The sequence below is a fragment of the Mycteria americana genome, chromosome 3, assembly GCF_035582795.1.
Source record: "Mycteria americana isolate JAX WOST 10 ecotype Jacksonville Zoo and Gardens chromosome 3, USCA_MyAme_1.0, whole genome shotgun sequence".
NCBI lineage: Eukaryota > Metazoa > Chordata > Aves > Ciconiiformes > Ciconiidae > Mycteria > Mycteria americana.
The window spans coordinates 72075480-72101824 of record NC_134367.1 but is presented as its reverse complement, the minus strand read 5'-3'; the positions used below and the strand labels follow the sequence as shown (position 1 = coordinate 72101824).

The window sequence follows — 26345 nt, the reverse complement described above, 5'->3', positions numbered from 1 at the left end:
AATACCTAGTTTTCACATTCTTTTGAAGGTACCAGTCTTGAATATTAATTAAAAAGTTTTTTATTCCTCTCCCTTTCATCTGCAGTGTGGTCATCAGGCTGACCATACAAATTAACATGAATACTACAGAGTATACTCATTATATTGCACATATGAACAACAACAAGTACTGAGGTTGAAGTGAATCTTCTTCCATGACAATGATAGCAGCAGTAATAGACTTTCACAATTTTACACACAGCTGGTGTGTTTATGCTATACAAAGCAGCTGCAATTACTTAGCAGAAGCAACTAAACTTTAATATAATAGTCCAATAGCTTAAAACACAATATCACAATGAAAAACACACATGAAACACAATAACCACAAATTAAAGAGTTAAAACAAAATAGTCAAAATGCTTGAAATACCAGAAAATGCTATACCCTGAGATGGGATCAATCAGTACTTGCTTTAAAGGCAAACACTGATGATCTGGCTTCTCAAACTCTCTTTATTTTAACACAAGTAATTGTCCTATAATTAATAAGGGAGGCTTGCTTTTAATTAAGCAGGGAAAAAGGGATTTTGTGGATCCAACTTAGAGACACTCTGTAAATAGCTCTTTCAACATATATGCACTACGTCAGCTTTGTGCATGCTACTATGTTTTTTACCTAGCCAAGTTGTCCCACTCTTTTGTGAGCTTTTCCAAGAAAACTTCAACTACGTTCATGCGATCATGATAATCCCCCGTCCTCTGCAGATCCTCCTCCCTCTGAACGAGCAAACTGTGTGCCTGAAGGCAGAGGTCCAGCCACTGGTTGCTCAGCTCTCCTATTTCCTTGTGTTCAGGTGATTCCTGTCCTTGGGTTAGTTTGTTCATCTTCTCAGTCACAGAGGTAAGAGCTGACTGCTTAGACTGCAACTTCTGACTGAATTCCTGAAAAAGATACAAGTTAAAACCAATATGGTGACACCTACTCAAACTTGTAAGATGGAATTTAAATAAAAAACTCTGAAATAAATAAATTGCGTAAGGACTAACTGTCCAGGCAAATGCTGTGCAGGTGTAAATTGGAAGAAGTGCCTTCTCCCCTCCCCTAACCTTTCCCCTCATCTTCTCAGGTGAGGACAGGTTTGTTATAGATGTGAAAGCAAACCAGAGCAGTTTCCAAGTGCCAGTGATAAACAGAAATCACGATCAATTCACACCTTGTTGTCCAGGCTTCTGGACTAGCACAGCTCCCACCGTACACTAAAACGTGCAAGGTAGGCTGGGTCTCATGGGAATTAATTTTACCAGTACTGTTTCTACCTCATTTTTTTCCTTTTCCTTTTTCATTAGAGACTAAAAATAGGAAGCAGAGTCCATGAGTCAGTGAGCCCACAGATCCATACTTTGTTTTGCTCCTACTTCTATAATAGCGACCATTATCGCTGTCATTATTGAAACAAAGCCAATGATTACCTAGGTATGATTGATATTTGAGTTAATAAGTTCCAGTAAATAAAAGAGTACATCTGCACACACATTTCTTACTGAATAAGAAGTCACAGGGAACCCCAAAAAAGAATATACAATATACTGACAACTAAAACTAACCAAATATTTTTCAGCACTTATACACTGTCTAGGGTAAATATGATCTTTTCCCAAATTCTAGTTCCAATAACTGTAACTCAACAACCATGCCCAGCTCCAGCACTTTGCTGGCATCATGCGTTTTCACTGAGGGCTGGTAGGGGTTCTGCAGAAGAGATGCTACTGCCCAGCTCCTCCTTATTCCTCTTTATGACTCCTTCAAATGGAGCTAGGCATCTTCAGTTACCAGGGCAAATTCAAGGAAAAAAAAATACACATTGTGCTACATCTGACAGTACATCAGATGCCTGCCTTTCATAATAATCCAAAGTTCCTGACTGCAATAGTGAAGAAATACAGACTCCTGCTTCTTTCTGGACTCTGATGATAGCTAGTGCAACAGCTTTCAGTCCACATTGTGCTGAGGTAGCTTCAAGGGCTATGAGTTTGTTCAAACACTTGTGTAGAACAGACATGAAGAGGAAGTGCTGTTTACTTTTCAACTAACTCCTAGCATATCAGAAAAAGAATACAAGCAAAGTCTAGACCAAAAAATGCAAAACCCAAGCATTTCCTCATTTATCAAAGAAATAATCTGTTTTCCTGTTTCTTCTTGTTATTTTACTGATGTTTGTGATGTGTGCAGAATGGCCATAAAAATTCTCTCATCTGTAAATGGATAAGAATGAGTGAAGATCTGAAGGCATTTGTCCCACTATTTCAGGTAAACTAAATTTGGTTTCTATCATACCTATTCTTGAGTGGTTTTCAGAGTCCAGCAACATTGAATAGTTTCCTAGACTAATTTTGAAAGAGATCTAAATAATTTAGAAGTATTGGAATCAAAGAACTTAGCAAGCACAAATTGCAGATCTTATCTTCAGGTCCACTGTGATCAGCAATTAGCCTATTAAATGTGAAGGCAAATCAGAACAGTCAGCTGAAAATTGTCTACTGTTAAAAAAACAAAACCAGAAAAATATTAAAGTACAGTGTTTTGCTTTCTGTGTCACCCAGTAGCATGAATAAGGAAACCCTCTTTCCTCTGTCTTCTCTGCTCTTGCTTAGAATGTATTAGCAATTTTATGCAATACATGCATATAACATGAATTATAATAATATCAGCCACAGGATGAACTTCTTCCTTACCTTCTGTTCTTAACCTAAAGTCTCCTTACCTTAACCTGGAGTACCATATTCTGGGCAATGTTCAGCTCCAACTCTGCCCGTCTCCTTTTCAAATTCTGTAGTTGTTGATCTGCATCCTGGAAATATATCCAGAGCTCAGCCTTCATTTGTTTGATCTCTTCCCAACCTTGAGCCAAATACTGTGAGTGCATTATCTGTTGCTCAATCTAGAAAAGAAATGAAAAGGAGTAGGAATGCTTTAATGCAGCTATTTTTGGAGAATGGAGGATGAATACCATTCTTCCTCTGAGCACAATACTGTACTAACAGCATATTTCTGCACTAGATCCTGAAGGGGCCAATATTATCTACAAAAAGAGTCTTAACCTTCAAAAGTCATAAAAATCAGACCTATCAAAGGAAAGCTGGGGGGGGGGGGGGGGGAGAAGAATTATCATTCACCCTTAAGAGAAACAAGTATATTTTTGTGTATTTCAAAGTGTTCCTAGTCTTCTGTTTAAGCTTAAATTAACTGTACGATTTAGTCTATTGTATGCCAAGAATACTGCTGGACAGTGCCCTACATACCTTCGCAATGACCAAATAAAAACTTAAACTAAACACTTTCATTTAATTTGCTTAGCCCAGTTATTTTGCCTATACGCCTTTTGTAAAATGCCAATGAGAAGAATGCTTACCGGATCTGAGCCCATCAATCACCTTAAACCAATAGTCACACAGCTTCTTTTGCTCCAAATACAGCAGTAGGGCACCTTTAAGGTTTAGACACTCAACCAGCTTAATGTATCTCAACACGGTACTGTCTGTGATTTCTTAAAAAAGTTTCACTGCTTTATATATAAAAGGAGAATCTTACTCTGATGTTTGGGATACTTTTTAGCTATTCAATATTTGGACTGCCATTTTTTTATGGATTACTTGGATTTGTACAATTTGCTTCTCTGGTATGGAATACTGTTACTGTATATATTAAATTTTTACTCTTGGTAGAAGTAGTTTCAAAAGTTTGGTGTTGTGTGTATGTGAAACTCAAAGTTTCATGTTTATAACAACAGGAATGCTCATAATGTTTCTTTTCTAATAACTCTTATGTTTATAATTTTATTCTAAAACCAAGCATTAAGCTACTTTAACACTTAAAATTGAGGTACACTTCTATAAATTCATATGCTGAAGTAGATGCCCTCTGATTTATGAACTGAACCATCATAATTTTTAATGATGTTTATAATTAATATTTTAGTATATCCTAACAAGAACACCAGTCTACTGTGGAATAAATAATAAGAATAAAATATGTCTATGCTTTAATAAAATACAGAAAAGAATAGATTGAATTGTGTTATATGAAAAGAATTTGGATCAGGTTTTCTTCCATAGAATATTATTTGTGTGGCTTTGGGCCAACATCTTGTAATAGTGCCTAAGTACCTTTAGCAACATTTGTCGTGTGTCTTTGTATTACTACCAGAATAGCAATGTGTGGATTTAATTAAAAAAAAAAGTAGAAAGAGAAAACTATTTCTAAAGAAATACTTAAGATGAAAGTAAAAAGACATTTCTTTAAACCATTACGCAATACGACCTTTTTAAAAAAGGACAGATCAAGGCAGTTAAAGCCCTAAATAGGATTAAAAGCAGGTTGTTGTGGTTATCTTGTACCGTTTGTTTTGTTTGTTGAATATCTGTTGCTGTACTCTTCACTGTGGCATCTGACAGATCACACATGGAGCACAGAAGATCCAAGTATGTATTGGCCTGCTCTTGCAGAGCTCGGAAATGTTTCACCTGAGGGAAGACAATCCTCAAATAAATTCTGAGACTGTGGAAATAATCTCTTATTTTATTACAATCGTAGATTTTAGTATTTTTGCTTTAGCTTATTATTTCAAAAAGATTAAATGTAGACAAACTATTTTATTAGGTAAGGCTGCTCTGTCATAATTATGGGAAAGAGTAACTCTAATTGATTATCATCCAATTAGCAAAGCACTTCGTGACATACGCATTACCTAGCTTATTTCTTTATAAATGAAGTGTTTGATAGATACACACAGTGTCAACAAAGTGACTTACTTTCCCAAGGTGAATGGGAAGCAGGGCTTTATCTGATGTTAAAGTGTCATGTTGCCCATACCTATAAAATTCTCCAGTGTCTGATAGATCATGGGGAACCCAGCCCAGTGGCACAACACACTTTCCCACACCTTCTGAAACCCTCCCAATGTCCCCAATATCCACAACTGCCAAGATCAGAAAGCATGACACTTGAGGGTTCTTGCCCTCGACATTGCCTGTAGGAGCTCACCTCTCCCTATGAAGAGTTTCCCGATCCCAAAAGAAAATGACATTAGTGTTGACAACCAGGACAATAACATACCTCCTACAGTCCCAGGGAGAAGGGATGAGTGACCACCTAACGCAGAGGGCCAGTGGTGGGTTCTTGCGGGCAAAAAGTTGAACACTACAGCAGTGTGCCCTTGTGGCAACCCTAAATTACTGTATCAGCAAGAATGCAGAGAGCAAGCTGTGGGAAGCAATTATTCTCCTGTACTTACACTTGTCAGGCTGTCCCTGGTGTATCTGGCCCAGTTTCCCGCTTCCCCCATAGAAGAGATATTGGCAAACTGGTGCAAGTCCAGCAAAGGGCTGGAGGAATATGGGGCTGTAGTACGTGGCATTTGGGCAGGTCTGAAGGAACCGAGTTTGTTCAGCCTGGAGAAGAGGGGCTAATTGCGGTCTGCCATTACTTACAATGGTCAGACGGGGGCAGTACTGAGAAGACAGAGCCAAACTCTGCCCAGGTGAGCAGGAAAAGGACTAGAGGGAAAAGTGACAAGTTGCAACAAGGAAATTCTTCCTAGATACGAGGGAAACTGTTTTTCACGCTGAGAACAGTTAAGCACTGGAACAGGTCCCTAGTCCTCAGGGATGGTCAGGGCCCTTGGTGCACCAAAGGGCTCCGCAATCTCTAAACCCCCTTTCCTTGGGGTTTGGCTGCCTCTGCTCAGAGCCAGCCCTGATGGCCCAGCTGGGACCTAGCCAACAGAAAAGCCTTCAGAAGCCTTCCCCCTTGCTCAAGAGCTGCATGTAAGCTCAGGCCCTCACCCACCTATGGACCTCACCTGAGCTTCACAGTAGGTGCATCTGTGCCTGGCTGATCCTCCTGGTCTTGCCTTGCTGCCCTGACCTCCTGCCTCTGCCCGGGACTGGCCTCATCCCTACAGACTTGCCTGGTGATCACCCGATGGTGGCTGACACCAGTGGCACTCTGCTCGCCTCACCTGTGCTCTGCAGGTCTGCATGTCACTGGGAAGGTGCTGCCTTGCTGGCCCCGCTGTCACCCTCTGCTCCCCCCACCCTTGCGGAGCTACCATCTGTAGTATTTCAAGGTCACTATTAAGCCACATGGTGGAGGAAACAGCCCTGAATTCTAGCATTTTTTAGTACTATATCAGTTTAATTTGAAAACAAGGTACAAATCCAATGTAAAATACATCAAGTTACTGAGAATAATCAAGAAGCAAAGAAACCATTCTTAATGGCTAATGTGGGCTAGAGGCAGTTCTATGCTCTTAGGCCAAAAAAATTGTTTTAATTGCCTGATAACAAACTCTGTGTCCATAGTACTATGAAACCAGGTCTCATATAGGACTATTAGTAGACAGATGGGCAATTGGACAAGCAGAAAAGGTGGGTTTTTTTAGCAGAAAGCACCTTTCTGCTAAACACATCTGTGGAGTATCTGAGCAGGTTTATCTAATTAGCCAACTTTTTTTTCAGGTAACATATTCCTAAGCATTAAGCAGAGCCAGCAAAAACCCTGGGTGATTTTTCACCTACTGTTATTTTTCACTCAAGGTATTCCTTTTGGAGCTGGGAATAAACAATGAGGCTACACAGCCCTCTAAGAAGGTCAGAGTATCTAATTTCTATTAATATAAAGCTCTTACTTGAATTCACCTTATTAAGGGTAACTGAGCATTTAGCATTTTCAAGTGCTGAACTTTTACCTGTTTAACTGCATCTGCCAGGCTGAAAGGTGGCCAGGTAGTTGGTTTCAGCTCTGACTGCACTGTAGACAGCCAAGTCTGGCACTGTTGTAGGGTATCCTGATGATTAACATGCTTCTGGAGTTCATGTTCCAAACTCTGGTACACCTAAAATAAACATTTTGTAAGGTCATCACATTTTCAAACACTGCTATTGGCTCTCTTCTCCCACCTTGAAAAGTGCAGATATAACAGAATTATTAAGACTGGTTATTTTAGCCCTTGTACATAAAAGTACCAGGGGATGAAAGCTCCTTAAGCTCTCACTGCATCTTGCTAATTTGTGGAGAAGACGGACAATATCTAAGGCATAGCTTCTGGAAAGAAAAAATAAAGATGCAAATGAAGAGCATTGTTTCTTATTTCTGTATTCTTGTTCAACATTTTGCCATTGATCTAGTATGAGGTTTTACCTACCTCAACAAAACTTACTGACTATGAAGTCTACTTTTAGGGGTTTTGTTTGGGGTTTTTTTTTTTGGTTGGTTTTTTTTAGACTATACTGGCTTGATCTCCTAATGGGATTAACAGAATGACCCAGCTAGCCCTTCTTAACCTGATATTCTGGTTTTACTGAGAGAGACAGTATTTCCTAGCACATAATTAAGACCCATTATGTACATATGCAAACTACTAACACTAAGAGTGCAATTTGCTCCCTAGTTTTTGAAGTAGGAATAGTTCTAGTTTCTTTGCTGCAGCTGCTCAGAAGCTAGTGTAACATGAAGGTAGTGAGGGTGTGGAGAGATTGAGGTAAGAACTGATAGGCAGTTAGTTTTGCTGGCTGCAAATCAACATTCGGATCACAAGGAATTCAACTGTAGCACAGTAAAGATGAAGTGCTACATTAGTAACCTGTACACTCAATTTAAATGGAAACAGTAGAAAGAGTTTTACACCATTTAAAGAAACAAGTAGTTAGAGAAATAATAATGTGTGTTATTCTTAAATGGAATAAAAACATTTTTGAAACAAGACTTACTCTTTGGGCTGTGCTACATATGGCAGAATAGCTATCCTTTGTCCCCTGAAGATGGCTTTGTATGTTTTGCTTCAATTTTGCTTGAAGGTGTTCTGTGCATTGACTGATCAAGTAATCGCCTTTACTCTTAAGGTTGTTCAAACGATCTTCAAATCCTGCAATTTCTTCCATGATAGCCTAAGAAATAGATAAAATACTTTTGAAGAAATATTTTAAACTTAAAATATGTTCTGCATTACAGCTTTTTAAATGAGTTTGGTTTTTTTTTTCCCTTAAACACTCTTTGCCTTCAAATTTGGAAAAAAGTTCTCAGACAACATGCATTGTTATAGTCAAGCTATTAGAGTGTATACTCATTGTAAAATCATTGTCAAAAGTCTGTACACAGATATCCCACAGAAACATCAGTAGCACTGTCATAATGTGTAAATATTATATGCTCATGCCCTAAGACTGCCCTTAATCTTCCTTTGTTGCATGCTCTCCAGGGCTCCACCAACTTCTCTTGTCTAGTAACAAGGACTAAATTTGATGCTGAATCATGGAGTCAAATTTTTATCTAAGGAGGTTACTTAAAGAATAACACAGTAATCACAATGAGTTAAAAGATTTCAATATTTGCTCTTGGAATCTCAGTTTCAGGGAGTGGTGGGGAGGGTTGGATTTTGCTTTCTTTAATCTTCCAGAAAGCATTGGCTATCGATGTAGTGAATCATTATCATTAATAGCAACATAACAGTACCTTGAATAAAAGCAATGGAAGAAATGTTACAACCTAATGGGAGGGGGGGTGCGGGGAAAGATTTGAAAATTTAAAATATTTTTTTATCCTTAAAAGTGCCAGAGCAAAAAATGCCTTAGGAGTAAAATGACCCTAATCTGCTTTTTGTGGTCTATTTCCTGGGACATCTCAGCAAAAATCTAACACAGAATTCAGAAAAATGTACAACAAAGCTCTTGTGCAGATGCAATCTCATCCAAGAAGCAGTGCTAACAGCAGGGTAGATTTGTTAACTGCATTAATGACACTGATGCTTATTTACACAGTTAGCAGTAAGAGGAATAAAACAAGTGAATGACAAATACTAGAGCTCTGGAGTGGAGACAGAGAAGCAAAGAAGAAAAATTATATTTTACCAGACAAAGGAAATTTACCCAAGAGCAAACCCACCTTGTGGTTAGCTAGTTGCTGAGTGATTAATTCAAGACTGTTACTCTCCGTGACGTCAGGGCTGACCAGCCTGCTGGACATATGTAATAACCATTTCTCCCCTTCTTGCAAATCACTGTTGTAATCCTCATGTTCTTTTACTCTCACCTCTAAGGTTTCAACGTATGCCTGCAGGTCCACAATAACCAAAATTAAATATTCAGGTAATTACAAGAATTAAAAAAAAAAAAAACCAAACCAAAAAAACAGCAAGACCTTAAAAGCATAGTAAGACAGTTATCTTCTAAATTTATATTCCTGTGAGGGACTCTCACATGATTAGACTGTTAAGGAAGACATCAAAGGGATTCCTTGTGTGAATAAACTCTGTGGTACTGAGCAGTATTTTCACTCCAGATGAAATACTATACTTTGAAGACTGAGGAAAACACTGAGGATTTCCTTACTTTCAGAAAAGGAACACTGTCAACTTGGCATTAAGTTCACTTAGAAACAGTTATTACACGCTCTTTGAGAGATTGCACATGACCTACCAATGTTATGGTTGGGTCCCTGCTTCTTACAACTATTGCCTGGGATTGTGGTAGGCAAATTAAGAATGTACACATTGAGTTAAAATGTATTTATTCTTTTAAAGAAAGATTTTTCATAAGTTCCTCTACATTTAAGTCATCAACATTACATCTAATGCAACAGATACCAGTTTTGTGGTACAGAACAGAGGAATGTCTGTAAACTAGAAATCAACTGTGAAAAAAATAAAATCATCTGCTATTGGTGGATGGATTGGCAATTAAAGGTACTTAGGTCAAACACAAGTACTAACGTGGTTTACAGAGCTTATCCTTGTTAGGAGTATAACCTATTAAAAGCTTTAGGAATAATCATACTTTAGGACATATTTAGAAGTATTAGATCTTTCAAAGTACTACATACATGTGGACTAACGAATCAATGTTAATTAATAATGCCCTTGCTGAATTAAATTATATCCATCTTGCAGTTCATTTTCTCCAGTGACTTCCATTCAACCACTCAACTAGATTAAACAGGGCTTGTGCAAGATCTAGCAGAAACAAGAGATGAAATGGTATAATTTAAGGGCATCTGTCCCTTCAAGAAATAATGTATTTAGAAATCTATTCAATGCAATTAAAAATAGTAACAATAGTACAAACTAGTCACTGATATATTTCTCCTTAGTGCTATAAAGACTTCACCTGTCACACTCAAAATTCATTTCAGCTACTCTTGTTAGATTTATTTAGGTAGAAGTTCTTTCCATATTTAAGAATCATCCCCCCCCCCCCCCCCCAAAAAAAAAAAATTAATCTAACTGGCTCTGTGTACAGGGTGTGACATGACAGCATGAAACAAATAGTCACCTTCTTATTAAAGAGGGGAAAAAATACAGCAAATTGAAAGAACCTAGAGTTTTCTTCTGACTTTTTACCTTTATTGTGCTGCAAAGTTCCTGGTAACTGCTCTGAAGGTCTTGAATGTTGTTCTTTAGAGTCGTATCATTCACCAGATCAAAAAGTGCTTCTCCCTTTTCAATCACTGATTTTATTGAAGGCTCATGGGACAGAACAGTCTGCTGTATGGACTACAATGCAAGCAGGAATTGAAATATATATTGAACACTGAAGATCTATTTTGCTAACTTCCCTTTGGTCTGAAGCACAGTCTTCTACCATGGTATATATCATCCTTTCCAGATGAGAAGAGCTTTGCTACCACTACAGGACTATCTTTCTCAGCCATGCCCTGAGACAACAACTTTGCAGGCATCTAAGAGCAATTGCTCATTTTGTGAGTGGCTAGTAGCACAGCTGATAATCTGGAGCTGGTGAAAGAGAGGGAGTTAATATGTGTGAAGGGGCAAGTGCTAGGGATAAAACTTGCTCAGAGGAACAAATTCTGCAAATAGGTGGGAAAGTATCACCAAAGCCATCCCCTTAATGAGACAGTGTGCAGATGAGTGCATAAGACTGTACAGTCAAGAGTATGCAAACTGATCTGTTATGTCATTGTGCCACTGGTTCAGACAGCATGGCACATGCCAGCATCTATAAAATGACAGTGAGATACCAGCTCCCTAAACATGTAGAAAGCAAGCACACAGCTATGACATACGACTTTGAGTACTGAAGCCAGAGAGGAGCAGTGGGCAGTTTCAGAGAGAAAGCCTTGATGCTGTGCAGGTACTGCTCAGCAATAGCCAAAACATTTGTTTGTTAGCAACACTTTTTAGCCACAAATGTAAAGCACAGCACTATATGGGCTGCTTCAAGGAGAGGTAGCTCCATCCCAGCCAGACCCAGTACACATCTTATGAAGCACCTGTAATCCTGGAGTATTTTACAAAAACATCATTAAGAGAAACAATGGGGTTTGTTGTCAATTTTTTCTACTCATTTTTACAACTGGAAAAAAAAACCCCCACAACAAACCACTTCATTAAAATCCTAACTAAAAACAGAGGAGGCCGTAGCAGCTGACTGTCTTAGATGTCAGTTAAGCTGGGACACTCAGCTTTAACCAGAAAGCTGATTAAGCCAATGACAGAGGCAATGTCTGCAGTGAAGAAAGACCAACTGATTTCTATCCTTGCTTAAACAGCAGTTAACTGTGTTGATATCAATGGAATTACTCATATGTGTACTCATCAAAGAATTTTGCTCCATAACAGGAAATTTTCAGATGTGGAAGCCTTATTAGGACATTCACACTTCAAATCCAGGTGCTCACTCTGGTTCGTAGATGCAGGTATCATGCATCTTTTCGCTTTGATGCTGATTTGGCCATCCAGATCAGACATATGTCATACATCTACTGAGGAAACCTGAACAGATACCTGGATCAGAGGATATGTTGTGAGTCCACTAGGTCAAAATCGATTCAATACTACAATGATATAACCCCTTTTTACCTTGTATTTGGACAACTGGGCCTTCTTCTCATACAGTTCGCTCTTTGGCTCCGCAGGAGCATGTAAGATGGCTTGGTACTCTGTGACCCATTGAGTCTGTGCCTTGTACTTGTCTGAGAACTCCTTTGCCAGCTGAAGGCACTTCTCTGAAGTCATGTGCTCTTTCCTGATGGAGCCAGCCAGCTCTTCAAGCTGTTCCACATGATCTCCAATTTCTTTTCTTAACTGGTCAACATCATTTTCTTCCATGTACTTTATAGCTCGCTCCCCCTTCTCACGGGCAGATTTCAGTAAACTGTGGCCTATGTCCATATCACTCAATAGCAGCTGTGAAGGAAGTGTGTGGTAACAGAAAATGTATGCAAGCTCTTGCCTTTTTTTTCTTTTTTTTTTAAAATTCATTGTTGTTCTATTATCAGTGAGAGGCTAACTAATTTTTTTTTTTTTTAATTTTGCTAAGGACACAGAAGGAATTGCTAGGGAAATTGAATGCACTTTTCACTACAAAATTGCCTGGAATTAAGGTGTGGTTAATTAGAAGGAAGTAGAAAAAGCAAATACTTCTGTTCTGCACTGGGCTTGTGAAGATAAAGACAGAAACTGAGGGCTATAAGGAGAGGATTCATACTCCAAGTTCTGGAATAGATGAAAGTTTTCCCTTAGCGTATTATGTTTAAGCTGCAGGACACATGAAAAACTCGTCTACAACTCTGAGATGAAATGTGAATTTTACTGCCGAGTTATTTCAATGAGGAGAAATAGGAAGCATTTCTTGCCACAGTGCACACTGCTATAAAATATAGATGACAGGATGTCTTGTGAGGGGAATTTATTTTAAGTTTTAACCTAAATCAAAACACATACAAACAAGTCTTACGGGAGGATAGGATTATATTATTTAGGACTATTCATAACCTCAACAACCAAACTGCGATCTAATGTGTGTATGACAGGAGAACAGAAAGTTTTATACTGGGTAGTCTTTATCCTGTTAGCTTCTCTGGGCAAGGTAAAGTCAGAATTTTGAGCAGCTGTTAAGATGCACGTTAAAAAATAGCCTCTTTTTGGTGAACAGAAGCAAAAATTGCATTCAAGAAAGCTGTACCTCTAGTTTCTGCACTTTTTTCTCCATTGCTGTCTTATCAACCACGTCAAACTTGGTGATCACATTTCTGAAGTTCTTGTTAGTAGCTCCATACCAATTTGTGTAAGCACTAAAAGCCAGTTCTGACTCCTCCATACAGCGTATTTCTTCTTCCAGAAACTTTATTTGCTCCTACAAACAAATATGGAGGGTAGGGGGAAGAAACAAGAACCACCCAGATGTTAATCATTGCTACTGGCTAAAGATAGCAATAAATTGCTATTTATTAATAAAACCTGATATACTAAGATTAAACACATAGGGTTTGAGTTCTTTCATATCTAGCAGGTAATTCTCACTGGGGTCTTGTCAAGGTGTACATATAGCAATCACTGATGCTAAAACTGAGTTAATACTAAACACTGAAAAGGTACTTATATTTTGAAATTTGAATTGTGACTTGTGATTATGGTACTACAAGACACTTACTACTTAAAGTGACCTGAAGACTGTACCTTATCAATTCAAATTTTCCCCATACCTATGTGTTTCAGTGATAACCTGAAAACATTTCTCTAGAGGTCATTCAGCATTCAAACATACTGAATTCTGAATTTCTCTCCTGAAACTGCCAAAAAAGACAGTAACAACATCTGATTAATACTGAGTATTTTTGAAGGGCATTATCCCAATTACGGTTCTCCAATGCACTTAGTCCAATGAAATCTACATGTATGTGTGTATATATATGAATATATATGTGGATATTGTATTATTGAGTCTATAGATAAAGTCTAATTAAGAAAGTCTGTTTATATTTGCTTCTTAACTGACAATTTATGATGTTACAATGAATTAATTTTCATTACTTACCAAGACATGAAGAAGAAGAGTTTGGTAGCGAGATGTAAGCTGTGTAGCCTGGCTTCCCATTCTACTCGCAGTGAGACTTTCCTCTAGTATTTGCTGAGCCAATACCCCAACTTCCTCCACATCATCTTTGTAGACTGGAATTTCTTCATGCCACTTCTATGACAAAGACATTATCCAGCTTACATGACTGATTCAAACATCTTAAACACAATGGGAATTTATTGGTAACTAAGTCAGGAAATCATTGAAAAGAAAACAAATACATTGTTGTAAACATGGATTTACAACAGGAAAATAAAACAGAATCTGATGAAGGTTAACGTAACGAGTATGCTGGAAGTTTTATCATACCATATGGCCTGCATTTCATTACAATAGATCAATACTTCTCCCCTCACCCCCCAAATAATCATAGAAATGCAACCTAGACTTCCTATAGAATTTGCCTGAAATTTTAAAGGTGACTGTAAAGCATAACCTTGAATCTCTTCAAATCTGCTTCTTGTTTTTATTCAGAACCATGTCTTCTCCTTGCAGTGACTAAAGGAGAATTATTACATCAACACAGCAGAGGCTTCACAACACAGTTGGTCACGTTTTATTCTTGTTACAATATTAACACTGTCCCACTCCAGGACCAATCTTTGTCCTTAGTTATGCCTTCATATACCACAGAGCCTACGAATTCCAGATCTCCCTATGAGATTTCACCATTGGTATAGCCATACCTTTACCAGTAAAATGGGAGGAACCTGGACCCAGAAGGCACGAAGCTCTCTTGGATCCATCATTCTAGGCACCACCTCAGAAAAAATTGCAATGATTCCTGTCATTTTCACAGTGTGACCAGGAACTGATGTGGAAACCTCACATGGTATTTTGCTTAAGGAATGCCTTAACTATATTTACCTTCATTTGTTGCAGCTGCATCTCCTTTGTTGCTCTACCAGACTGCCTCCCAGTCCTGATAGCAACCTTCTCCTCCAGATCTGTCAGCCAGTCATTAACCTTCTGAAATTTTTTCTCCATTAACCTCAGTCTGCTCACAGTGGCATTTAATTGGCTTCTTGCTTCAGAAAGCCTGTGCTGATAAACTTGCCAATCCTGCCGCAAGGATTCCAGGGCTCGGTCTTCTATCTGGGGAATGCCCCAGGGAATCACCTCCTCTCTGGCATGGACAGCAGCATTCAATAATGCTTGTCCTTCTGCACAGTGGACCTGCAGCTCCTGTAAAGGCAGAGTTATGGATACATACCCTACATTAACAGCTTTCATTCTCACATGGCAAACAAAGCCTTGGTTCTACTTAACACAAAGGCAGTTACCTCACGTTATCTAGATATTCCCTTTAGTTATCTATGTTGAACTTATATTACACTGTCTCTAAGAACACCTATGACGGCATGCTCACTTACAAAGCAAACTGAGTATCACTATTATCGACAACTGAATTGGAGAAAATTATTGACAAAGCACGCATTAAATTCTTTCCCCTCCTGCTAAGTTTATCATGAGTTCTGAAACATCAGCTGCCTGAGCTGGCATGAGATGGATGCAATCCATTCAGCACAGCCTTAAATTCAAAACTTTCCAGCTGTGGCAAGCAGACTGTAAGACTGACTCTAAAACTGAATCTGTTTAAAAACAAGGAACAATGTGAGGCTTTAATCTTTTACAATAAACAAACCTATTTATTTTTACATATATTTGAGACATCATTCCAAAATAATTCTTGATACCCTCTTCTGGGCATGTGAGGTATTTTCGTGGTTAATAGAACTTGAATAGAAAGTATGAAGGGATTCAATCTGATTAGAAAACATAACCAGGAAATTACCTTAACAAAATACAGTTGCTTGTTGTCTTCGTTTATATTTGAGATACATATTCAGATTTTCAAAATGGATTCAGATTTTCTAAAGTAAACTATAATAACAAGACATATATGCAGAGTCCCTGATCATACAAAGACCTTCCCAGTATCCTGAATAAAGTAATAAATATTTGACAACTCAAGTACAGACCTTTTGCTAATTCAACAACAGGTATGAAAGTATTTTAAGCCATCTTAAGATCATAACTGGGAAATTACTGAAGTACTACAGGTTCACTTTTCACTGTCACGTAAGCGATTCAGTAATCGTCTTCCCACCTCACCATGGCAGCTAGCCTACATGACTGGAACTGACTGGAAGTAGATGCATCTGTACTGTAAGCAATAAAAGATGGAAGACCCAATGAAAAGAATACTTTTAATATTCTATGAAACACAGGGAAAAGAAGAGGTAGGCCAATATCCAAAACAAATTCAGTACTTGCAAGAAAGCATTAGTATGCCTGGGGAATTCATTCAAGGCCTGACACTTCTTTCTGGAAATGAGTGACAATGTTTCCATTGACTTTACTGGAACCACTTTTGAGCAGCAAAGTACTTATATATAATGTGATTCCAAGCTGTTCTCGAGACAAAAAAAGAGATGCAATTTTTTTCTGGTAATTAATAATATTCTGTTATTTTACAAGTAGGATTTCTTTTTTTTTACTTAGGGTGTCACACATTATGTACCTGTAAGTCTCGGAGTGTTGCCTCCTGTTTCTGGGCATCACCATCAAGATGTGATAAACAGTCAAGTTTTTCCTGTTCCTTCTCCAGCCATACTTCAAAGGTCTTCAGATTTCTTTGGTACTCTTGATGTAAGTTAAGCAGTCCTTCAGCTTTTGTTACTGCCTCCTGCTTGTTAAAATATTTACATATATGTGTGTATATATATATATATATATCTATCTTAGTGTATCATCAAACCAAGAAAACATAAAACCCAGACTTCCATCAAGGTGAAAAGTTTGCATCTGATGCTGAGCTTTCCTAGAATTCAAGAGTACTTGGATTCTGAGGATGGTTTGATCAATTATGGGGAAAGAGGGGGCAAATATGGGAATACAGATACTTATCCTAAAAGGTTCTTCACTTAAGTTTGTGACTTCTGGGATTTGAAGTTTTGATCTGGGATCACTTTTAAATAACACCTTAGTGTCTAATAACAAAAGACCTGCTTAATTTTTATACCAATTTAAATTCACTTTACTCAAGTGATTAATAAGAGTATGAGCTTAGAAATTGCATATTTTTTCTTCGGATGAATTTTTTTGCCAATGGAATAATAATCTTCTATTAAGAGTATCTAATACTTTTAGGTTTGAAAACTACCCAAGTCCTTTTCAGGCAGTTCCTACAGAGCAGTGAGAAACTTCTGCAAGTCTTCTCTGTATGTGGGTGAGCAAGTTACAATAATTTCACAACCCAGCACTAAAATATTACCGTATCTCAGGTACAGCAGGAAAGGTGGCATATATTAGCACTAGACTAGTCTTTCTATGTGCAAGAAAAGTATACTACATGTAATTCACACCGTCTAAGAAATTATGGGAATGGGGAATCGAGTTCAGATGGAGGCAAGACAGGCTGCATCCCAGGGCAGCAGGCTACATAAAATGGAAAACACTTTCATAAACAGCAGCCATGAACCTACTGTCTGCTTTACCTATTCCTAACAGGTCTAGGTAGTGAAAGGAAGGAAGAAAAGAAAAGCATTGGCAATCTTTTACAAGGCCTGTCCATGGCCAGTAGTGGGAAGAGGGAAAGACAGACTAGTTCTCTTGCCTCTTGACAGTAGCTGCGGGGAATTACAGGTCTTGGTCTGCTCAGGCTTGGGCCACAAACCCTTGGGGAAGCTTGTCAGGTTTCCCACTTGGCTAAAGGATTACTAAAGGATTTGACCATTCTTTACTTTCCAGCTATTTGCTTTGAACTTTGAAATTCTTTCTGAGGGTTGACTGTACTCTTGACACTTATCATCACCACAGTTGGGAGTGGGGAAGACCAAAGTCATCTGGGGTATTAGGTGGGAAGAGAAAGAAGGGATGCTTCTTGCTACATGAGGAAAGAGGTACAGAGCTCTTGCCTCTGTGAACTACCATCCATTTCTCATTGTTCCCATGCTGTTGCTCAAGCTGAGCAAATACAGGCAGTCTGTATAGATTTGTGCAAGAGAAAAAGGTAAAGGATAGAGGATCCCCATGCTAAAAGGAATACTAGATATTCACTAGCACTTCCCAGGACTTACTCATCCCTCTGGCAAACCTGAGTGAGTTCATTCGCAGAAGGCCCAAAGAAAGATAGTGCATTGCATTCTTTGCAGTTGTGGAAGACAGTACCACAAAACAGTGAATCACTTAGGCATTTGAAAAACTGAATTTTGGCCCTTTCCACAGGACAAAGACATCATTGAGACAACAAAATTCAATTTTACTACACTGCTGTAATGAAGAAAAGTTGTCTGTCTGAGCATACATTAGGCATTATTTAATTACCACAGAAGAATTTGAGTTAACTGGAGATAATCACCTAGCCTTTAATGTATCACCAGGTCTTTTATTATTGCTTCTTTATCTTGTATCTTCCATTAAAACCCATCTTGGTCTTTATCTGTCTATGCCCTAACCTTTTCCAGATCTATGATATTAACACTTATCAGTAAATGCAGAACTCATCATGCTGGGCCTTTTGACATTAGAGTCAGTACCTGCTAATAAGGTTTGTGTTCAATAGTAAGCTTCTACAGTTGTCAACCATTTGTGAATTACCTGACTGACTGGTTTCATTTATTGCAAAACATACATTTATGCAAATCACAGATTCAGAAGTGCTTCCAGCTTTTCAGTCACAAAGAGAGTCATATCTGTGCTGAAGTCAATGAGACTTTTGACGTGGAATTCCTCACACTATTCACCTGATGATTTTTTCAGATTCAGATTTTTAGAACCTTTCTGAAAAGATCTGGAGCTCAGTGGTACAGGAAAACAGATTGATAAATCACACTAATAACTTTCTGTTACATTAAGTTACAGTTGTCCCCATACTTTTACTCTGTAAAAGTACTCTGTAAACAGCCATACCCAAACTTTTCATTGATCATTTATTTTACATGTACTAAAATAAATGATCAATGAAAAGACCTTATCTTTTTCCTTGTTGCCAACAAAACAAGAGGGAGTTCTAGCAAGAAAAACTGTACCCTTGTTCTGTCTTTGAGAAACTTATACCGCTCCTGAAGGTCCTGGAGTTCAAGCTGAGTGACATAATGCTCAGCCATCCCACTTCCTTTCACTTCAATCGTCTCCAGCAGGCTGCTGTGACTCAACACCTCTTCAGTGAGTAGCTGCAAAACAGAAAGAGAAAAACACATTTATGAACGGGCAGCATTAAAACAAGACCACAGACTAATCTTGCAGCTATTCAGCCTTTTTTGTTGCTTATAAGGTGATATGGGCTTGTTACTTGTTTATTGTAAAGTGCTTAGAGGTGCTTAGAGGTGCTTCGAGGTGCTTAGAGACATGGTGTAGTGGTGGTTTTGGCAGTGTTAGGTTTATGGTTGGACTTGATGATCTTAAAGGTCTTTTCCAATCTATATGATTCTGTGATTCTGTGATTCTGTAAAGCAAACACACCTTTGCTTTGCTGAGGGCAGCTGTTTTTTCCCTCAGTTCAGCATATTGCCTTTCAGAAGCATTCATACTTGCTTCTACTTTATCCATCCAGCTGGAAAACTGACGAACATCATCCTGGTAACTTGTCCATTTGGAGAGAGCTCCTTCCAGTTGACTGTAATTTAAAAATACATATTTATTGTGATAGCGGAGGTTCTCATATTATTTAAGCGGTGAGATATAGTCATATACAGTTATTCTAGACTATATTTATAAGAAAGATATATCACAAGCTAAGCAGTCTGAGACAGAGCTGTTAAAACTCTACAGGTTTTAACTAGGAGCACTGTTTGGCTGATAAAGAGAAATTAAGTTTTCCAAACTTGGAATATTAAAGAGGTCTGTAAGTTATATAGCTAGCTGACATGTTCTAGCTTTAGTAAATAAAATGCAACTGAAAGCATAAGATTCAGAACCAGAAATTTTCTGTCCCTTTGCATGCATTCAAGATTGCTGCATTCTAACATTTAATTACCTTTGGTGTTTTAAATCGAAATATTTGCAACTAGTGATGCTCCACCAAAGAAGGCTGCATTTTTTCCCCTGTATTTCTTTATTCTATCACTTTAAGAATCACTATTGGCCACTGCAATTACAGTACCTTCTGTGAAATGCTAGCAAGTGGAACACCAGAGAGGATCTTGACAGAGCAACCATTAAAGATCTTCTCATTTCTGAGAACAATTCAAGGCATCAAGTGCAACTCAAAGTAAAATTTACAACAAGATTATGAACATGGAATCCACTTTTAAGAGTATATTGACAATAAGTGTTAACAAAGCTTAGATCCCTCACAGTTTCCCCCCCCTTCAAATGAATGTCACTTAAGGCCTCTAGACCTGCAATGTTAGGCACATGCAGTCATTTTACATGAATTTGACTCCTGTAATAATAAAAGTCTGGGAATTAACTTCTCAAAAATTTTGACAGCACTGTATTACTAAGCATCATTCTGCACCTCATACCCTTTTTACCTCTTGCACTGGATGCAAGCAGACAGAAGAGAAGCCCAGCTGTCCTTCAGGGTTTGCAACTGCCGTTCAATCACTGGTACTCCCTCCAGAGAAGTATTTTGCAGAACAGATTCTCCTCTTGTCAGAACCATTTTCATTTGGATTTCTTTTTCTTGTTTCACTGCTAGCAGTCCCTAAAAAGTGAGTGGATATTATTCTACTTTTATCATTAACTGTGCATGAATATACTAACTGGCTTTACTGGAAAATGAGCTGATTGAATTCAGCAGCTTGTACAAACAGTCAGTTGGAAGAAGGACAGTGGGGTTCACAGCTGGGCTTCACAAGTAAAAAGTGATTTTCAAAGGGTAGCTTTAGACCACTAAAAACAATCTTAGTTGACAGGGAAGTTTTCATGGAATCTGTGCAGGTACTTACAGTGTATCAGAAGGTACTGTTGAGTGGAAAAGCTGGCATTCCAAAGGGAATGTCATTTAGATGGAAAATAGCAGGACTCATTCATGGAGAAAACAAGATGTGATGACAAAGCTCTTCTACAGGGCCGAAATACAGTTCTACAACTCTAGGGTCTATTTGCAACACCAAGGTACCAACATATAAACTCAGAAGACTATCAGCAACGTCAGCTTAGAGACTTCAGCAGTTAGAGCTGCGCAGTTGCAAACAGCTTCTACCACTATGCAAAATCATGAAAAGCCTGAAAGCATGAACCTGAAAGACTCAGAGAACAAAAGGCAAAATACAATTTTAGTATTTTGCTACAATCTCTTGCTTTTTGATGTATCCTTATAATTTAAGGACTTGTCCATATTTTGGCCACAGCTTAAAATTGGAAACATCAATAATATGAAAAGTATTGTTTTCTGAGTACTGCTCTTCAACATCTTTTTTGCAGTGATATCAATAGATGCTATTTTCTTAACTGTAGTCACCATTTTTAAAGCAATCAGTTATAGGAAAAGCAGTTCTGAATCATCCGTATCACCTGTAAGATCTAGGAAATAATATATTAAACTAACAGAAGTGAATATCCTACTTCTTCCATTTAACCTTTAGCAGCTACACAACATCTTTTGAGTTCTTTTAAGAATTTGCATATATGCAGTTTTCCATGTCATAAAGGTCCCTATATCCTTCTTAGAGAAAACTTCTAATAATGAGCTCTTTCTTCTATAAAAAGAGTTATTTTTGAATAAATAGAAAATCAGTGTCTGAACGACAACAGTTGTTACACTAATATGCAACAACTAACATAAAGTATCCTATATTTGTATTCTTCTTACAGATCTAAAAAGAGCAGGTTTTGGAGTCTATTGTTTCCATACCTCTAGCTTTAACATCCGGCTGTCCAGAACACTCTTGTCTGCAGTGGGATGACAGTAGGAATCCAGCATGTGAACTGCGTCAGCCACCCAGTCCTGGAGGTCCTTGACACTGTGCAGGAACTGCTGGTGCTCTGCTACGACCCTATCCATTCTGGAAACTTTCTCCTGCAATTCATACAGCAATTAGCACCAGCAGCTATTCAAAGGATTGCTTACCCCATACCTACATATGGGCTTTAGAATGAGTTTCATAAACTATACTCAGAAATTCTCTTCATACATTGGTGATTACAAGTACACTTACTTGAGCACGGAATCAATTTTGCATACACACACACACAAACAAGTTGTCCAAACATAATATACAAATGAAAATTTCAGAAATGCCCTTTTTTGTTTTCTAAATGTAAATCTTCAACTAATTGTCTCCTCCCACCTGAAGTAGATGAGAGTTTTCTAGTTTCACTTTTTCTTAAACATCTGGTAAATCTCACCTAAACTCCATTTCAGTATTGCAACTGAAGATAACTTGTGAAATCTGTCAATGCACAAGACAGATTTTAGCCTGTGAATCTATGCCATTGCAGCAACATTACTTTGTTGATTCTTGGAAAAGAAAGACCTGTTTTCCTCAATGACTCCCATTGTCATAACCATTCTTCTGAAAAATTACTGACACTCATACGAATGAAAAATAAATGCTCAAGTTACATTGCTAAAAGGCCTGATGTGAACAGGAACACAGAGCAGAGTGTATTTCACACGGTGACAGAGAACTAAAGTCAAGGCAGTGAAACAGGCTTAGGAAGTTACAGAGAGGGATCTTTCCCAAGCGTTCATGGCTATTCAAAGAATTTCAGGATTTCTCTCAGAGGCTGGATCGTATGTATCCTCTGCCTCAGATTCCTTCTTCTCATCCTGACATCTCCTACAAGTTCTGTCCACACAAGCCAATGTTAGTAACTCAGGCATCTTCCCCTTTTTCATTTTGCAGTCATAAAAATGTATTATGGCCATGTATCAATTTCAGTAAGTCATACAGCTCTAGATATGCTTTATAATTTTTATTTCCACAAAAAAAATAGAAATTAACAAACTAGCAATTGCCCAAACATAAATACTCTCTGAACTGAATTGTTATCCCATAACACACTTCCTATATCCTTAATTATTCTCATTACTGTGGTAACTATAAGCCTAATTCAACATCAAGCCTCCTTTATGACTGGAACTTTGTGAAAAACAACAGTCCAAAAGAAGGACTGTAAACAGAAGACCTTCTTATCTGCTTACACAATAGAGATAGCAGAACTATTAAATGGTGAAGTGTGTCAAGTACCACTCAGCAAAACAGTTAGGTTAAACTCTCAGTTCTTAGCGTGATGCTTTAGAGTTTGGCCTATGCCTCCCCTTGAACCTTCAAAAGCAGCCTAAGAGGTAATTTTTTTTAGAAGACCAATCTATTAGTTTTAGATGAAGATGCTGACAATGCAAATAATTAATCATCAATATAAGATGCAATGAAGTAATAACTTTTCCGTATTCTGTATTTTGTAAAAAAAAAAGTAACTCCCCTAAGTTTTGAAAAATACTTCTTTCAGGTGCCACAAAAATAAATGTCTTCAATGCTTGAAATTATACAATAATCAGGTTTGATTTTGATTATCAGGTGGGGTTTACTTTTTAATCAACACACATTTGAAAAAAAAAAAAGATATCACAATTCCATTTTGTTGACAGTCCGTGGAACTATCCAGGTCCTTACTTCCCACTCTAAAGCCAGTGTGAAAGACAAGATAGCTCAGACATACCACACAGCAGACAAGCAAGACAACTGCAGTGTTTCACATTTCAGTCTTTCTTTTCCCCCACATACATCAAATGAACTGCTTAAAAGCACATACGCTGAGTGCATTACCTTTGTCAGATTGCTTAGAGTAAGATATTGAGAAGACAACTGAGACACTCTGCGCATAAAGCTTTTGCTGACAGCTTGCTCTTCCCACAGCTGCTGAGCTTTCTCTTTTAGCCTGTTGAGCTGATGCTCGCGGCAGCTTATTTCCTCAAGGACAGACTGTAAAGCACAAGCACGGTAATATTAAGAGTGGGTGCAAGAAAGCAGGAAATAGAGAAGCATGAAGGCCCCATGAAAAATAGAAGTGACATATGGCAAGCTTGCTGAGAAAGGCACACCATATGGCTAAAGCAATGAAGCAGCATGTCATAAGAAATGTGGAGATGCAAAACCTGATGGAACAGGATCATCAACAGCAATCCTTGAAACCAGTTGTCATCTTACTTAGAGGTCAGGATGCTAGAATGATCAAGCTTTTGTAAGGAATCAATGAGGCCAGGAGGATGGGACAGAAAGTCTTGCTGTGTTACAAAGACTTCTAAGAAGTCACCTGCAACTTTTGCTGTTCTCTCCTCTTGGAAGGAAGATCGTGGAGCCGACTGCTACTTCCTTGTACCACCCTCTCAGTTGCGGTCAGCCACTCCTGCAGAGGCTCAGCAGTTGCTTCGAAGTCCTTCATCTGGATCTTTAAGTTCTGGGAAGACATGCACAATTTTATCAACAGTCCCACTGCACTGGGCATAACTGTAATGCACAACACACAGATCAAGCACACAAAAATGATATACAATTGCAGCCAAACACCACACAACTCTTCAAAATAAATTACACCAGCTCTGCTCCTTCCCATCCCACAAACAGACACTGAAAGAAAAGTCTGAGAGCACTTCTTTAAGAGGAAAAATAGAGGCAACAATGTAGGATATGTCTACACAGTTGAGGGGAGGCTGAAGCAAATTTCCTCTGAACTGAAAGCTTTACAGATCTTATGAGTTTTGACTCCATGTAAATGTAACTCACACAACTAAGGCAGTCTGAAAAAAGGCTAATTTGGGATACAAATTACCTGACATCTGACTGCAGTCATTCACACTGACCCCTCCTTAAATGGGCTGCCACTATTCCTAGGTGATATATGACTAAGTTCAACCCAATCCTGGGGATCATTTCTGATTATATTCTTTTTTAGTGTAAAATTTTGGTTATAAAAATGTGTGCGAAAAGGCATATGTAGGCATTCCTTCAGTGCCTGCATATTTTTCTTGTAGGCTTATTCTGCATGATTAAAAAAAAAGAGCATCTGAAATAATCCATATGGAATAGAAACCTCAACAGCATAGTTCTTGTGCCCTAGTTCATTTATTTTTTTTTACCCCAGACTGATTTAATTTTCTTTTTAGCTATAGCCTTATCTCTTAAACTAAACATCAGAATTAAAAACTAAGCCTGTAAGACTGAAAAATGCTTGGCTCAAAAAGATTAACCTCTAAGGATGTCTTCTTTCCATGTCAACCCTGCGACGAAGAAAGGTAAGTCCTTGCTACGTGAAAAATTTTTTTTAAAGGCTTTCCTACATGATGTATTAAATGTATTTAAACTTTTTCTCAGCTGACTAGGCAGCCCTGGTTTGAAACAGGAATGCCTAGGAACTTTAGTTCTCCTACGCTATGCAGGGAATTCCAGCTAAGACGTTTTGACCTTAAAACCTATGACCTTAAAAGAGATTATGTTTTTAAGATATTCACTTTCTGTGCTGGTTGAATTGTGAGTTCTGAACAGCGAAAGGCACTGGGGTTTATTTTAAAAGTTGCTCAAATAAATCATTACATTTCACCAGTTTGCAATAAGAGAGACAACATTTACCCACTGTACTGGGAGTATTCAATCAGCAACAGTGTCAGAAATCTGTGCTAAAACAGTCCTTAAAAAAGAAAATGTGTTTCAGTAATCCAGTATATTTGATGAGACTCATGTTAATGAATTTAAGCAATTGCTGTCTTTGCTACCTTCAGTTACTCTGAACAACACCCTTCTGCATGAAACACCCCACTTAAATCAAAGTGGAATCAGGTCGTAAGGATATAAGTAAACAAAAGTAAAATGTAAGCAGAAGAATGAGACTTTTTTAAAACGGCAATTTATTAGTTCTGTCACATCATAAACACTTACAGCTATATATGAAATCTAAACTGTGCTGTTTGAAACAAAAAGCAAAGAGGAAATTTAGATCCAATCTTTCCCCACTGTGACTGGTTCAATACCTCCAATGCAGATTCCTTCTGGTGGAGGGTGGTGATAAATTTTTTCCAATCTTCTTTAGCAGTAGCAGATTTGTCCTGGATAACTTTAGCCTTCTCCTTTGGTAAAACAGAGCACAGCAGTTCTCCTTTGGATGCTACCAGGTTTAGTTTTTGTTGTCCATTCTCACTTTCTGATAAGAATTCCTAAAAATAGTAATAAAAGAAGCTAATTAGTGGACTTCAGGTCCCAGTAAAGGTCAATGGCAACCTCTCAGAAAATTTAACAGGGATAGGAGTTTATTGTTTCTGCTCGTTAACATGCTAATTCATCTTTTGGTACATTCCATTTTCATATCGTTCATATTTATGGGATTTAGGGACAACAGCTACTTAATCCAGAAGTGCCATGTGTCTAAATAATGTATATATTAAGACTCTAGGATTACCTGTATGTTCTGCGTTTCATGAGACAATTACTGGTCATTTAGTTGGGTATTACACTTCTTTAAATCTCCATGCTACAGAAAGTGGTAACAGTTTCATTTCAGGGAACCAGTACCCTGGCACAGGTAACAGCAGGAGCTGGCGCCCACTCT

General features: G+C 38.1%; 1 protein-coding gene across 1 annotated transcript in view; it reads right to left on the bottom strand.

The window, feature by feature from the left end:
• SYNE1 (spectrin repeat containing nuclear envelope protein 1) overlaps window positions 1-26345 on the bottom strand; it is a 269690-nt gene that overhangs the window by 130982 nt on the left and 112363 nt on the right. Inside the window, exons 57-75 of the mRNA XM_075498968.1 lie at window positions 25771-25953; window positions 24060-24203; window positions 23573-23728; window positions 21655-21819; window positions 20330-20502; window positions 19317-19470; window positions 18884-19027; window positions 16375-16539; window positions 14718-15035; window positions 13809-13964; window positions 12957-13127; window positions 11852-12178; window positions 10373-10525; window positions 8920-9087; window positions 7749-7925; window positions 6728-6874; window positions 4377-4502; window positions 2744-2920; window positions 658-923 (exon numbers count right to left, since the gene is read on the bottom strand). Coding sequence (XP_075355083.1) covers window positions 658-923; window positions 2744-2920; window positions 4377-4502; window positions 6728-6874; window positions 7749-7925; window positions 8920-9087; window positions 10373-10525; window positions 11852-12178; window positions 12957-13127; window positions 13809-13964; window positions 14718-15035; window positions 16375-16539; window positions 18884-19027; window positions 19317-19470; window positions 20330-20502; window positions 21655-21819; window positions 23573-23728; window positions 24060-24203; window positions 25771-25953 — 3470 coding nt within the window. The remainder of the gene's footprint in view (window positions 1-657; window positions 924-2743; window positions 2921-4376; window positions 4503-6727; window positions 6875-7748; window positions 7926-8919; window positions 9088-10372; window positions 10526-11851; window positions 12179-12956; window positions 13128-13808; window positions 13965-14717; window positions 15036-16374; window positions 16540-18883; window positions 19028-19316; window positions 19471-20329; window positions 20503-21654; window positions 21820-23572; window positions 23729-24059; window positions 24204-25770; window positions 25954-26345) is intronic.